The 15,575-nt window shown below is 53.0% G+C and overlaps 1 protein-coding gene across 1 annotated transcript in view; it reads left to right on the top strand.

Moving 5' to 3' along the window:
• Nucleotides 1-2,213: 2,213 nt before the first annotated feature.
• STX1B (syntaxin 1B) overlaps nt 2,214-15,575 on the top strand; it is a 15,303-nt gene continuing 1,941 nt past the window's right edge. Inside the window, exons 1-7 of the mRNA XM_017872660.1 lie at nt 2,214-2,234; nt 7,292-7,366; nt 7,593-7,692; nt 7,784-7,858; nt 11,563-11,636; nt 12,056-12,164; nt 12,359-12,432. Coding sequence (XP_017728149.1) covers nt 2,223-2,234; nt 7,292-7,366; nt 7,593-7,692; nt 7,784-7,858; nt 11,563-11,636; nt 12,056-12,164; nt 12,359-12,432 — 519 coding nt within the window. The 5' untranslated portion in view covers nt 2,214-2,222. The remainder of the gene's footprint in view (nt 2,235-7,291; nt 7,367-7,592; nt 7,693-7,783; nt 7,859-11,562; nt 11,637-12,055; nt 12,165-12,358; nt 12,433-15,575) is intronic.

Genomic DNA, 15,575 nt, shown 5'->3' on the forward strand with positions numbered 1-15,575 from the left:
TGGACAGAGAGGCTCTTTCATTTTAGAGTTGGGAAAACTGAGGCCCAGTGTGGTTGAATAACTTGCCAAAGGTCACACAGCTAGCAGGTGAGGGATCCGGACTTGAACCCAGCTTACCAGCTACCAGGACTATTCCATGACTCCAAAACCCAGGGAAATGGAAGTGGGTATAATTCAAGAAAGAGGGAGGGAAAAAGCTAAGCGGGGTAAGGGGGAGGCCTCATGAATGAGTCAGGGGCCCCTGCTCAGAGGTAAGGAATCCTGCTGGCTGTGGCTGCCAGAGGTGGTGTGGAAGGGTGAAGGGGCTGAGTGGAGGTGGTGGCTTTGGTATTAGTCACAGCTCAGGGAAACTGGAGATTCAAGAGGGGGCGGGCGGGGTGGGAAAAGCTGACAGATTCGGGTAGTGTAAGGGTCTCCCTGCTACAGTTGAGAGTGAGGAGGTTGGGATGCCGGAGACACTGGGCAGGGTGTGGGAGACCTGGAAATGGGGTCTCTGAGACACTGGGAGGGATGAGGCAGGGGCGGTGGTGGGAGGGGACATTAGCCCAGGGGACTGATTGTCTTTCCAACAGTACCTTGGCATTCCCAAGAGGTTCTCAAGTCCGTTTGTCACACAGTGGTTTCGGGAGCCAGACTGGGTTCAAATTCTAATTTTGCTACTTCCTGTGTGGCCTTGGGCAAGTTGCTTAACCTCTCTGGTCCTCAATTTCTTCATGTATGAATTGGGAGAAGTAAGAGTACCTGTTTCACAGGGTTATCCTGAGGATTGAAAGTAGTTAATATGCATCAAGTGCCTAGGAGGGGGCCTGGAGCCCAACAGTGCTGTGTGTCTGTTACCCAGCAGATGGTTTATTTCTCTTCAACATCACACTAGCTCCCTGCGATGGGCAGGACATGGCCCCTATTTTATTCTGGAGTACATTGAGGGCCAGAGGGGGAAAAAAAACCTGACTTGTCCAAGGTCAGATAACTCTTAATGGTCAAGGTGGGCTTGAACCAGGGTTTTCTGCGTCCAGTTTACCAGGCAACCTTGGTTGGTGCTAGGCTGGATGTGGAGGCTGAGATGAGGAGTTAATCAGCTAAATAGGTGTCCCAGGGTCCAAAGAGTGAGGGCAGAGGGGGGCTCAAGAGGAAAGAGCAGAGCAAGTGAGGTGGAGAGGAAGGTGGGTTATGGGAGAAGACAGGAGAGGCACAGGGAGGGCTGAGGTCTGAGAGGCAGCTGTGGAGTCGAGCGGGAGAAGTGGGGAGACAACCTAGGAAGAAGGCAGGGCTGCAGTACAGGAGCCTGAATCTGAGGCTGGACAGGATGAAGCCTGCTGAGGGACCGTCCCGAGCCCTGAAGGCCCTCAGGTATGAGGCAGGCATAGTAGGTGCTTTAGAAACGCAGCCCTGAAATCACAGGGGGCGGAGACCACGAACCCTGGGTGATGGTTCCATATCCTTCAGCTGCTCTGGGCTGCCTTTATTTATATTTTAAAAAATGTTTTTAAAGGCATGGTCTTCCTCTGTTGCCCAGGCTGGAGTACAGCAGCACAAGCACAGCTCACTGCAGCCTCGACCTCCTGGTCTCCAGGGATCCTCCTGCCTCAGCCTCTCGAGTAGCTGGGATTACAGATGCGCACTACCATGCCTGGCTATCTTTTTACTTTTGTAGAGATGGAGTCTATGTTGACTAGACTGGTCTTGAACTCCTGGCCTCAAATGATCCTCCCGCCTCGCCCTCCCAAAGTGCTGGGATTCCAGGCATGAACCACCATGCTGGGCCGGCACTGGGCTTCTTTCTGCCGTCCAAACACACAAGTTTACCCCTGTCCGAGGACCTTCGTGCATGCTGTTCCCTCTGCCCTGAATTCTGTTTCCCCATCTTTGTGGCAAAGTTGGCTCCTACAGGGCCCAGCTCAGATGTCACCTCCCCCGAAAAGCCCTGCTGACTGTCCTGTAGAAATCTTTCCACAATCCCCCCAATCCCCGTGTCTCTCAATCCCATCTTTCTGCTTATCTCCCTTCTGCTATTCAGCACAATCTGAAATGGTCTTGTTCACCTCCCATTGTCTGCCTCCCCCACTGGAATGCCAGCTCCCTGGAGGCAGGCCCTTCTCGCATGTCTTCTTCACCACCAGCAGCACCTGTCTTCTTCATCGCCAGCAGCACCCAGAAGAGCACCTGGCACAAATCCAACGCATCTGTTAGATGAATGAATGACCCCATGAGGCAGAGGGAGGATGAGGAAGGGGGTAAGGCAGGAAAGATGGAGGAGAGGTCGGGTTGAGAGGGCCAGGCTGCATGGGGGAGGAAGCAAGGAGAGGCCCCAGCCAGGGAGACAGATGGACTGAGGCAGAGGGTGGGGGAAGGCTGCTGCCTCCGATCAAACGATGATGCTTGCACCCATGAGGAGCATGGGGAGCCCGTGTGTGTCAGAGCCGGGGCACGTGTGTGTTTACACACACACACTCACACGCATGCACACTCTCTCCCTCTGACTTTTCTGTCACCCAATTCCAGTCTCTTGCCGCCTCTGTGTTTTTGTCACCATCTCACCATCTGTCTCTCTGGTCACTGACTTGCTGGCTCTCACTGTCACTCTCCTCCTTACGTTTCTGTATCTGTCCTTGCTGTCGCTCCACATCGACATACACACGAGGCCCGTGGTGGCTCCGGCGTGGAAGACCTGGACTTAGGGGGCCCCTGAGGAGGCTCAGGCTACAGCTGGAGGCTTGGATCTGATATGCATAGTTCCCAGGTGCTTCTGGAAGGGGCTCAGGGGCACTGCACTCTCTCATTCAATCCCCCTCAAGTGCTCAAGGAGCCGTGTGCTATAGAGCAGAGTGCCTGGGTTTGAGTCATCCCATCAGCTGTGTGATCTTCGGCAAGTTACCCAATCTCTCTGCACCTCCACCTCCTCATCTGTCCAATGAGAATAAGAATATGACCTCATGGAGTGGTCGTGAGAATTAAACAAGAAATGCAGTCTGGGTGCAGTGGCTCACACCTGTCGTCGCAGAGCTTTGGGAGGCCAAGGAGGGAGGAACTCTTGAGCCCAGGAGTTTGAGACCAGCCTGGGCAATATAGTAAGACCCCATCTCTCCAAAAAAAAAAAAAAGAAAAAAAGAAATGCAAAGCACTTGTAATAGCACCCAACTCATGGTAATCAGCATATATGTGTTACATGTATGTGAACTGTTATCCTCCTCGATTTGCACATGAGGAAACTGAGGCTTGAATCATTCACCTGTAACCTGAGGCCACCATAAAGTAGACTGGGGAACATTTGATCATCTTTTTCTAGGTAGTCTGGTTTGCCCACAGCCTGCTTTCTTTTTGGCTGGCCTAAGTTCTTCCAGAAATGGATGCTGTGCTCATTACTAAATATGCATCACTCAGAGCAGGGAGGGCCCCTCAAAGCAGGGTAGGCACTTGCACCAGCCTGCTCATTTCAGCGACGAGGGAACTGGGGCCCAGGGAGGAGTCGAGGTTTGCCTGGGGTCACACAGCAAGACAGACAGAGGCTGGGAGGCCTGGCCTCCTGTCCAAGCTCTTCCTGCAGCCCTGGGCCCTCCTACTGCTTTTCCGTCCTGGCCGCAGGAATTCAGCAATCCTGAGGACATAGCAGAGTGGGCTCTTTGTGACCAGGAGGGACTGCCATCTGTCAGCAGGACAGAAGGGAGAGAGCCTGAAATTTAGTGCCAGACAGTCCTGGGTTCAGGTCCTACCTCTGGCCTCATTTGTTGTGAAGCCTTAGGCAGGTCAAGCAAACTCTCTGAGCCTGTTTCCTTGTCTGTAACATGGGATCGGCCAGGGTAGGCATTGTTATCATTCAGCAAATGCAGAGACTGAGGCTCGGGGTAGAGCCAAATGGTCTTCTAACAACTGACCTGGGGCAAGTTCCTTTTTTTTTTTTTTTCCCAGAGATGGGGTCTCACTCTATCACCCAGGCTAGAGTGCAGTGGTAGTGGCACAATCATGGCTCACTGCAGTCTCTCAACCTCCTAAGCTCCAGGGATCCTCCTACTTCAGCCTCCCAAGTAGCTGGGACTACAGGTGCCCACCACCATGCCCAGCTAATTTTTGTATTTTTTGTGGAGACATGGTCTTGCTATGTTGCCCAGGCTGGTCTTGAACTCCTGGGTTCAAGCAATCCTCCCACCAAAGCCTCCCAAAGTACTAGGGTTACAGGTGTGAGCCACTACAACTGGCCTGAGTTATTTAGCTCTATGCCTCAGTTTCCCCATCTATAAACGGGGGCTATAATAATAATTCCTAGGGGCCAGGCACGGTAGCTCACACCTGTAATCCCAACACTTTGGGAGGCTGAGGCGGGCAGATCACAAGGTCAGGAGATCAAGACCAACCTGGCCAACACGTTGAAACCCCGTCTCTACTAAAAATACAAAAAATTAGCCGGGCATGGTGGCAGGTGCTTGTAATCCCAGCTACTCGGGAGGCAGAGGCAGGAGAATGGCGTGAACCCGGGAGGTGGAGCTTGCAGTGAGCCGAGATTGCGCCACTGTACTCCAGCCTGGGCGACAGAGCGAGACTCTGTCTCAAAAATAATAATAATAATAATACCTCCGAGGGGGCTGTTGTAAGACTGAAATGGATAGATATATGTGGAGCACATAGAACAATGCCCAGCACATTGTAAAACACCATCTAAATATTTGCATAATTTTAATTATGTTGGCCAATGGTCCTTACAGAATTCTAATGAAGATTAAATGAGATAACAAGAATGTAAGACTTATGCAAAAAATACCATCAAGTGATCATATTTTGCTAGGTTGTCTGGACACAGAGCCTTCCCCAGATTGGGATTTAGCAGGCGCTCACCTGAGAGGGAAAGTAACTGGGAGCGGAAAGTCAGCGGGGGAGGTAGCCCAGTCTGAAGCCTAACAGGGGTCTTTGCGGGCCTGGATGCCCATGGTTTTCCGGCCCTATATGGCCTGGGTGCCCTTGGGCAAGTCACTCTCCTTTTTCCCCTCTGGCTTCCTGTTCCCTCATCTGTGAAATGGGGACGATGATGTTTGCGCAGCTTTTCTCTCAGGGCTGGTGGTGCTGAGGATCAAAATGGATTATGGATGTAAAAGTGTTTGTAAATGGTAGAGGATTATTAGCTCCCAGCTCTCTTTGTATTTATTATACCAAATAAACCACACTTGGGCCTTCTATCTTTCTTCCTCTCTTGAGGACAAATAGGTAGCCCAGGGTGCTCCAGAGATGAACCTAAGGGAGGTGGCTCCAAGAACAACAGGAGAGATTGAAATTAGATTTTAGGAAGGACTTCCTAACGTTAGCATGGGGAAGGGAGAGAGACAGAGAACGGGAAAGTCCTCAGGCTCCCGGGCCAGGGAGAGGCCGCATGACCTGCATGAGGCTGGTGCCTGAGTGAGTGGCTGAAGGGAGGGAAAGGGCAGAGGAAGGCTTTTGGCTCTAGGGGAAGAAGGCCTTGTAGCACAGCTGGGTTTTGAGGACAGAGAAAGTGAAGAGCATCGTGGTAGGCCGATGGGTCCTCAGAGGTGAGCCCAGCATCCCAGAGCCTCTCGGGGTCCCCAACTTATGCCACCTGTGCCACCCCACTTTCTGGGGGCAGCTGTGAGCCAAGATGGAGGAAACCCCCTTTCCAGGCAGATGTCTGGGATTGTCTGGAAATTCAACACAAGTGCTGAACACATTTTCCGACACAGTGTGGGCCCAGAGTCTGTGTGAAGACTCCCTGGAGTTTCATTTGGGCCGGGCTTAGCAGGAAGGCTGGGGTGGCTTCAGGAGCATGGAGCTGGAGGCCCACCGGGCTGTGCTGGCTTTTCCTGGGGCTGTGGGGCGCTGGTGATCCTGAGTTTTGGCTGTGTGGACTGCACCTAGGTCCTATCTGGCCCTGTCTAGGTTCAATCTGAGCTGTCTGGGATCTGTCTGGGATCTGTGTGAGCCTCGGCTAGTTCAGTCTGAGCCTGTCTGGTTTCTGTTAGGCCCTGTCTGCATTCCACTGGGACCCTGGCGAGCTCTTCTTTTTGGATTCCAACGGACTACACCCCAAGGTGGATGCTGTTTGGATCCTGTCTTGATTTCACCCAGGCTCTGGGGGTTGGATTCTGTCTGAGCTCTGGCTGGGTTCTTTTTGGAAATCAGGATGAACTCTGTATACATTTCCATTGGGACTGATCAGGGCTACAGATGTCATTAAGCTTGATGGGCTCAGATTTTGCTGTCAGACCTCTGTCCCAAGCAGAGAAGGACTCAGGCGTGTGTAGCACGGTGCGCCTCCCCTACAGCCTTTCCTCCTGTCCAGCTCTGAGCGTGTGTGCAGACATGAGGCTCGGAGAAGCTGGAAGAACAAGCCCAGTGAGCCCTCCCAAATGTCCTCGGGGGTGCAGCTGAACGCCAGTGTCCACACACGTCAGTGCGGCTCAGCTGAGTCTGCGTGCGGGTGAACGCCAGCATCAGTGCATCTCCGTGTGGGTGTCGGGGGGCCTATTCTGTGTGCCTTGGGTGTCAGCTCTTCTGTCTGTGTTGCGAGTCTGTCTGTCGGTGGCAGTGGTGCTGTGGGTGGGTAAATCCTCTTGTGTCTCTGAGCCCTGCCGGTGGAGGGTTGAGCAGCTGCAGGTTGCAACTGGGAAATCCAAGCCAGCAAGAGTAGGTGGGTGTGAAGTTGGAAGGGGCTGGATGAAAGGAAGTGAATCCACTGCGAGGGAGAGCCGGCTGGGAGGGGAGGGAGAGTGGGCGGGAGGAGGGGGGCACAGGGCACAAGGGAGGTCGGGGTGCTGCTTGTGTCTCTTATCTAACCCTCACTGCTTGCTCAACTTCGTGCCTGCCGCTGTCAGTGAAGTGACCTTGCATAGGGGACATGTCTGGTCGGGTGGGGCAGGAGAGGAAGAGAAGGAGTAAAGTGAGATCTGGGCAGGAGAGCAGGGACAGTAGGGAGATCCAGGCTCCTGGGACTCCAGTCCAGGACCCTTCACGGAGCCCAGGGTCAGTTACTGCGAGCCTGACATTGAGCTGGTTGTTGAAATATTGAAATCATCCCTATTGGTTGGTCAAGGCTGACTCTGCACCCCCAAGGCCACATCTGCCCTGAGAGGGGGTCTTTTGCCAATTTCTTCTAAGGAATCCTTTGGGCTGACAGATACTTTTGATGCCTTTGTCATCTCCCCTGCCTGGGACCCCTCCCAGGATCCCTTCTCTGAGCCTAGAGCTGGGAGCACCTGTGTGTGCATGGCAGGGAGAGGGCAGGAGAGCCGGGAGCCAGCCTTGGGGACCCAGGTAGGGCCTGCTCATGGACTCAGCCTTCCTTTGCCCCCAGGCGAAAGACAGTGATGATGAAGAGGAGGTGGTCCACGTGGATCGGGACCACTTCATGGATGAGTTCTTTGAACAGGTAATGGGGCCTCCAAGGCCCCCAGCCCCAGCCCCAGCCCCAGCACCCAGCCCCTAGCCACCAACAACTTCCTTTTTCCTGTCCTCCACTTCCCTGCTCCTGCACTCTCCCCGGCCTTTTATCAGCCCTTCTGGGGCTGGTCCTCCCCCTGAACCCTGGCTGGTTCCCCTGGAACCCGTTGTTTGGCCTGACAACTTGGCTGGGTATAGCCGATTTTCTCCTCCAGGTGGAAGAGATCCGGGGCTGCATTGAGAAACTGTCAGAAGATGTGGAGCAGGTGAAAAAACAGCATAGCGCCATCCTGGCTGCCCCCAACCCAGATGAGAGTGAGTGTGGCTGCCAGTGACTGTGGGGTGGGAGGAGAAGGGGTCTGGGGTTCCCACCCAGACATCTCACTTGTCCTCGCCCTCCCCTCAGAAACCAAACAGGAGCTGGAGGACCTCACTGCAGACATCAAGAAGACGGCCAACAAGGTTCGGTCCAAATTGAAAGGTGAGGAGTTCAACCCCTCAACCAGGGAGGAAAAGAACTGTGGGTAGAGCATGGTGGCTCAGGCCTTTGGGAGGTCAAGGTGAGGCCAATTACTCGATCCCAGGAGTTCAAGACCAGCCTGGGCAACATGGCAAAACTCTGTCGCTACAAAAAATACGAAAATTAGCTGGGCCAGTTTGGGAGGCCGAGGCGGGTGAATCACGAGGTCAGGAGTTCAAGACCAGCCTGGCCAAGATGGTGAAACCCCGTCTCTACTAAAAGTACAAAAATTAGCCTGGTGCGGTGGTAGGTGCCTGTAATCCCAGCTACTCAGGAGGCTGAGGCAGAGAATTGCTTGAACCCAGGAGGTGGAGGTTGCAGGGAGCTAAGATCACGCCACTGCACTCCAGTCTAGGTGACAGAGAGACTCCATTTCAAAAAAAAAAAAAAAAAATTAGCTGCGTATGATAGTGCGTGCCTCTTGTTCCAACTAGTCGAGAGGCTGAGGCACAAGAATCGCTTAAGCCCAGGGTGTCCAGGCTGCAGTGAGCCGAGATCATGCTGCTGCACTCCAGCCTGAGTTACAGACAGAGACCCTGTCTCAAAAAAGGGGGTTGGGAGGGGCAGGCGTGGTAGCTCACGCCTATAATCTCAACACTTTGGGAGGCCAAGGTGGGTGGCTCACCTGAGGTTAGGAGTTCGAAATCCTAACTAAATCGTGGCCAAAATGGTGAAACCCCACCTCTACTAAAAATACAAAAATTATCCGGGCATGGTGGTGGGCGCCTGTAATCCCAGCCACTTGGGAGGCTGAGGCAGGGGAATCACTTGAACCCAGTAGACAGAGGTTGCAGTGAGCCGAGATCGCGCCACTGCACTCCAGCCTGGGGGACAGAGCAAGACTCCTCAAAAAAAAAAAAAAAAAAAAAAAAAAAAGAACTTTGCCATCCATTGAGAAAAGCAGGCCTTTCTCTAAGGAATTTCTACAAAGTTCCAGGAGCCAGATTATTAAACAGTGAGAAAGCACAAAACCCCAGCTTTCCCCCTTGCTCCAATTCTTTGGAGAAAGATGTATAATAGGAAATAAGGGAGAGGAGAGTGTTTGTCTGAATTGCATCTGAGCCCTGCTGGTTCCACCAGCATGAAGTTTCACTAGAAAAAGGTGGTCTTCCGAGTGGTTTCGATTTCATTAAGTCCTCATTTCTCCTAAGCAGGACTCCGGCATGGCACGGAGCACCCAGTGGGTGGGCCCAGCAAATGCCTCTGAATCGGTATCCTTGGCTCAGGACAGATTGGACTTGTGTGGCTGACATCAGGGGCTGGCGAGCTTTCAAGACGGCCTTGCCAAATGTTCATTTATTCACTCTAATTTAAGGACTAGGGTGCTGGTAATAACCACCTTCCCCCAAAGCACCGTGGGTTGGGAACCTCCTTGTCTGCTCATACCAGGGAAATAGCAGTGTTGCCGGCACGATGTTTTGCATGCTCCCAGTAATTCCGTATCAGAAAAAGTATGCTGAGTACCTCCAATGTCCGAAGCACATTGCTAGGCTTTGGGGAAGAGGAACTGTATCAGCTACCTGGCCCGGAGAGCACTGACCTTGGTCCAGAGAGAGGAGGGTATTAACTCCATGCCCTCTGGACTCAAGGGGAGGCCATATGTGAGCCTGTGGTGTGGATTTGTAAAAATAAGCCCTTTGTACTCAGGAGAGTCTGCTGGATGGAAACTGTCTGAATCTGGGAGAATGTTAAGTGCAAATCCAGGCAGGCAGAGTCCAACCTCCACCATCAGCTCACCGTGGACAAGTCCCCTACTCTCAGCTTCCTTATCAGTATAGTAAGAAAAATGAAAGCAATTTCAAAATTAGCTTGTTTTGGGGGTGGGGAGTGGAAGGCATCAAAATCTTTTTTTTTTTTTTCCAAAGTCATACAAAGAATCCCAATATATAAAACATAAAAGTCAGGTTGGGCTGGGCGGGCGCGGTGGCCTCAAGGGCGCTGTAATCCCCAGCACTTTGGGAGGCGGCCCAAGATGGGCCCGGATCACGAGGTCAGGATGATTGCGAGGCCGAATCTGGCCTAACACAGTGAACCCCGTCTCTATTTAAAAAATACAAAAAAAAAAAAAAAAAAAAAAAGTACCCGGGGGCGAGGTGGTGGCGCCTGTACGTCTCAGCTACTGGCGAGGCTGCGGCAGGAGAAATGTCGGAACACGGGAGGGTGGAGCTTGCAGTGAGCTGACGATGGCCGGCCCGCACTGTAGCTCCAGCCGGGCGAGCAGAGCAGACTCGTTACCAAAAAAAAAAAAAAAAAAAAAAAGTCAGGTTGTTCTAGCTGAGCCTGAGCTGGGAGCACGCTACCTGCCTGATCTCTCTTCATTCTCTGCAACAGCCCCTGAAATTCCTTCTCAGAAACAAGGTTCCTGCCGGCAGTTTAAAATCCCCTGGGCTCAGTGGTTTCCATCAAGCCTTGACCTTGAACACTCTCTGTAAGACCCTGGGGAGGGCTCTGTGGGTGAGGGCTTCAGGAATACCCCGAGAAAGAAGCTGGAAAAGTGACCGTGGTTTAGAGAAGTTGACCTTTCAGACCTCCAGGAAAGAAGACAGGATTCTCTTCGTCCTCTTCCAGCTGGTGGCATGAGCTCATGCTTTGGGTGTGACCTTGAGTGAGTGGTTTCACCTATTGGAACGTGAGTTTCTAGTCTAAAACATGAGCTGGTATCACTGAAATCCCAGGAATGTTGTAAAAAGTCAGTGAGATCCTGCAAGAGACGGCTCCCTCTGGACTTGGCCCCAGCCCCAAGGCTGACAATAGAGTCCCAGTCTGGGCCAGCCGATTCCAATATCCCTGGGCCGTGTGTTGCTGGGCCAGAGCTGTCACTCAATCCGGGGATCCTTGGGGTGCCATCCGGCCCGTACCTTCCCCACTGCCAGCAGAACGGAGGAGTGAGGCTCTTAGGAATGGCCTGGAGGCCGGTGAGGTCTGAGAGGGCCGGTGATTCATCCCTGCTGCATTTTCTGATTTCACCGAGGTAGATTTTACCACAACCTTTTTTTTTAGAAAATCTGAATGATAGTGTCAGGAGTGCGTGATCCAGAAGCAGGAATCTCAGTTAATCTGCACTTTTCCAGAACATCCTTCAGAAGTGGGAATTCCCAGATCGGGGATCACCTTGCAGGGCAGAGAGGGGGCTGCTTTCTCCCTTGGAATATCCATGTGTTTGCCCTTGAATTCCCCAGGGAAAGAGGAGCCACTAGAACCTGACCCACCTGGAGGTGACTGCCTTCCACCAGAAAAAACGCGGGCTGCGTTCTTGCCCCCTGTTCAGGGGCTGTAGGAAGTAGGGAGCACCCCACCTACACGGCCCCTTCCCGCGGGGTGGGCCGGCACCCCCTCATGGGGTTGGACAGGAGTTACCACTGATGGGACTTTCCAAGACCCAGTTCTGCCACTAGAACAAATAGCTCCCTTCTGTCTGGTGACCCTCTGACCCTCAGTATCCCTTCCTGCCGGCCTTCGGAACCCCCTCAAACGTCTGTTCTTTTCGTCTGTTTATCTGCTGGCTCCTAACCCCACCCTGGGGCACCGCTGCTCGCACTCGCCCTGGGAATGACCTTTCTCCCCGGGTCTGGCGCTGCCGCGGGGTGTTGACCCTTCGTACTCCCCGGACCCCCGCCCCATGTGCCCCGGGTCTCCCGCCCTTCACTGCGCGCTCTCTCCCGCAGCGATCGAGCAAAGCATTGAACAGGAGGAGGGGCTGAACCGTTCCTCCGCGGACCTGCGCATCCGCAAGACCCAGGTAGGAGGTAGCAGCCCAGCGGGGGCCGGACCGGGACCCGACTCGGGAGGAGCCCAGGCTAGAGGCGGGTGGGCCAGGACCAAGCACCGGCGGGGGCGTGGTCAGGGAGGGCTAGGGCGGGGCTCTGGGGGTGAGGCTAGAGACGGGCGGGGCCCCGGGGAGGGGCCCAGCCGTATCCCAGCTCCGTAGTAGTGTCTCTAGCTGGTGCTGGCCTAAGATGGGGGTACGGGAAGCGTAGGGAACCATGAACTTGTCAGGGTTTGGGATCGCGGCCCAGGCTGAAGAAAGGACCGTAAACTAATTCAGCGCGTCCTCCTTATTCCGCGCACGTACTGCCTCCTTACCTGCCTCGGTCTCTGCTCCCTGACTCCCTCCCTGATTCCCTCCCTGATCCGTCTGTCCTCCCACCTCCACCGTAGCACTCCACACTGTCCCGGAAGTTCGTGGAGGTAATGACCGAATATAACGCGACCCAGTCCAAGTACCGGGACCGCTGCAAGGACCGGATCCAGCGGCAACTGGAGATCAGTGCGTGTGCCCCCCACCCCGGGACCCCAAACTCCTCGAGGCTGCCCAAGCCCCCTTCCAGGCATTTCCTCTCTGGAGGGGGCCAGTGGCCTAAGGCGGCTTGGGAGGGTGGGCTCCGGGTCGCAGCCCCATCACCCCAGCTCATGCCGCCAGGCTGTCCCAGCCCCTGAGCAGGGAGTCCTTTCTTCCCGCAGCTGGAAGGACCACCACCAACGAAGAACTGGAAGACATGCTGGAGAGCGGGAAGCTGGCTATCTTCACAGATGACGTGAGCCGCGGGTGGGGCGGGTTCTGTTTTTGGAAAATTTTGCCTCCCCTCCCTAAGTTCAGGTTGAACTAAGGTCCTAAGTTCACGTTGAACTAAGGTCCTAAGTTCACCCTGGAAAAATGAGCAGCGGGAAGCCTGAGCCAGGAACTGGGGAATTCCATGGGAGCGGAGCAGGAAGGCACCCCCATCAGATGACGGAGTCGTTCGTGTGCCAGGCACTGTTCTAAGCACTTTCCATCTTCACATTCACCCACCAACTCATTTAATACTCACACATCCGCTTCGAGGAAACCCCATTTCACAGATGAGGAAAACTGGCCCAGAGAGATGAAATCACTTGGCAAGATCTCAGAGCGAAGGGGAGGGCCGGGAGTTGAATCCGGTCTAGTTTCAGAGTCAGAACTCTTGAGCCCTAGGATACACGACATACTCTACTACTGAAGCAGGTCGTTTCACCAGAGACCTGATTTGCCTACATTAAAAGAAATTTTTTTTTTAATTAAAAAAACTTTTTTTTTTTTTGGTTCAAGATGGAGTTTTGCTCTTGTCACCCAGGCTGGAGTGCAATGGCGAGATTTCAGCTCACTGCAACCTCTGCCTCCTGGGTTCAAGCGATTCTCCTGCCCCAGCCTCCCGAGTAGCTGGGATTACAGGCGCCCACCACTTGGCCTAAAAAGCCCTTTTTTGTAGAGATGGGGGAGTCTTCTGCTGTTGCCCAGGCTGATCTCAAACTCCTGGGCTCAAGCAATCTGCCTTCCTGAGCCTCCCAAAGTGCTAGGATTACAGATGTGAACCACCAAACCCAGCCTAATTTGCCTACGTTTTGAAGATTTTTTTTTAAAAAGCAAGTTTTAGTTTTGCTAAGGTTTGCCCCCTGTGCTGCTCTTGACCTTTTACATATGAAAGAATGGGCTGGCTGGGCACAGTGACTCATGCCTGTAATCCCAGCACTTTGGGACGCCGAGGCAGGTAGATCACCTGAGGTCAGGAGTTCGAGACCAGCCTGACCAACATGGCAAAACTCCGTCTCTACTAAAAATACAAAAATTAATCGGGCATGGTGGTGCATGCCTGTAATCCCAGGTACTGGGGGCTGAGGCAGGAGGATCACTTGAACCTGGGAGGTGGAGGTGGAGGTTGCAGTAAGCCGAGATCTTGCACTCCATCCTGGGCACAGACCGTGTCTCTTAAAAAAAAAAAAAAGGATGGGCTTTCCCCGAACCTAGTTCTTGTTTCTCTCAGTGGACTTTTGCCCTGGCCTGCCCACTCCTGTCTCCATTTCTGTTTCTGGTGGCAAAATGACTCTGGTTAAGGGTTCTAGACCAGGTTTAAAGGATGAGCTATGACTGTCTTAAAAGTTTTCAGCTCATTGTTATTTGGAGAACTGATCTTCGTTGAAAATGCATTGAGCAGCCTGGTATGGTGGCTCACACCTGTAATCCCAGCATTTTGGGAGGCCAAGACAGATGGATGGCTTGAGCCCAGGAGTCCATAGACCAGCCTGGGCAACAAAGTGAGACCCCATCTCTACAAAAAAAAGTGTTTTTGATTTAAAAAACAATTTCTTTTAATGTAGGCAAATCAGTTCTATGGTGAAACGACCTGCTTTAATTAGCCAGGCATGGTGGCGTGTGCCTGTGGTTGCAGCTACTCGAGAGACTGAGGTGGGAGGATTGCCTGAGTACAGGAAGTCAAGGCTGCAGTGAGCTGTTAGCACCACTGCACTCCAGCCTAGGCGACAGAGCAAGAACTTGTCTCAACAAAGAACAAAAACCACACACACACACACACAAAAAGACAGGGAGACTGAACACTGTCCAAACAGCCGTTGGATGATTTCGGCTTATAGAATGGTCATAGGATAAGCAGGAGATGAGGGGAGAGGGAGTCTGGGCCTTGACTGCTGAAGGGAAGGTGTGGAGCCTTGGGTAGTGGGGAGCGATGGCAGGCTGTAGAGGAGAGGAGTGGCGCAATGTGGTAAGAGCAGTGAGTAATTTGGGAAGTGAGTCACCTGGCTCAGGCTGGGTGTTTGTGGAGAGGAGGCATATCTGACTGTGGGTTGGAGTCTCTTCCCCACTGGCTGTTTTTTTTTTGTTTTGTTTTTTTTGTTTTTTGAGGCATGGTTTCACTCTTTGGCCCATGTTGGAGTGCGGTGAAGCAATCAGCTCACTGCAGCCTTGACCTCCTGGGCTCAGGCAGTCCTCCTGCCTCAGCCTCCTGAGTAGATGGGACCACAGGCGCCACCATGTGCAGCTAATTTCCTTTTTTTTTTTTTATTTTTTGTAGAGACAAAGTCTCACTATGTTGCCCAGGCTGGCCTCAAACTCCTGGGCTCGAGTGATCCTCCTGCCTTGGCCTCACAGAGTGCTGAGGTTATAGCCTCTCCCTACTCTTTATTTATTTATTTATTTATTTATTTAATTATTTTGAGACGGAGTCTCGCTGTGTCACCTAGGCTGGAGTGCAGTGACGCGATCTTGGCTCACTGCAAGCTCCGCCTCCCAGGTTCACGCCATTCTCCTGCCTCAGCCTCCCAAGTTGCTGGGACTACAGGTGCCCGCCACCACACCTGGCTAATTTTTTGTATTTTTAGTAGAGACGGGTGTCACCGCATTAGCCAGGATAGTCTTGATCTGCTGACCTCATGATCCACCTGCCTTGGCCTCCCAAAGTGCTGGGATTACAGGCGTAAGCCCCCATGCCCGGCCCTGACTCTTTTTTTTTGAGATGGAATTTTGCTCTTGTTGCCCAGGCTGGAGTGCAGTGGTGTGATCTCAGATCACTGCAACCTCTGCCTCCCGGGTTCAAGCAATTCTGCTGCCTCAGCCTCCCGAGTAGCTGTGATTACAGGTGCCCACCACTATGCCAGGCTAATTTTTATATTTTTAGTAGACACGAGGTTTCGCCATGTTGGCCAGGCTGGTCTCAAACTCCTGACCTCAGGTGATCTACCCGCCTCCCAAAGTGCTGGGATTACAGGCGTGAGCCATCATGCCTGGCTGATGTGCACATATTAACTCACTCAGTCTTCACAACCACACTGTGAGGTGGGCAGTGTTATGATCCACGTTTTCTAGGTGGGGAAACTGAGGCCAAGAGCAGGTAAATAATGTGCCTAAGGTTTCTTTTTTTTTTTTTTTTTT

Source organism: Rhinopithecus bieti, unplaced genomic scaffold (assembly GCF_001698545.2).
Source record: "Rhinopithecus bieti isolate Rb0 unplaced genomic scaffold, ASM169854v2 scaffold_63, whole genome shotgun sequence".
Taxonomy (NCBI): Eukaryota; Metazoa; Chordata; class Mammalia; order Primates; family Cercopithecidae; genus Rhinopithecus; species Rhinopithecus bieti.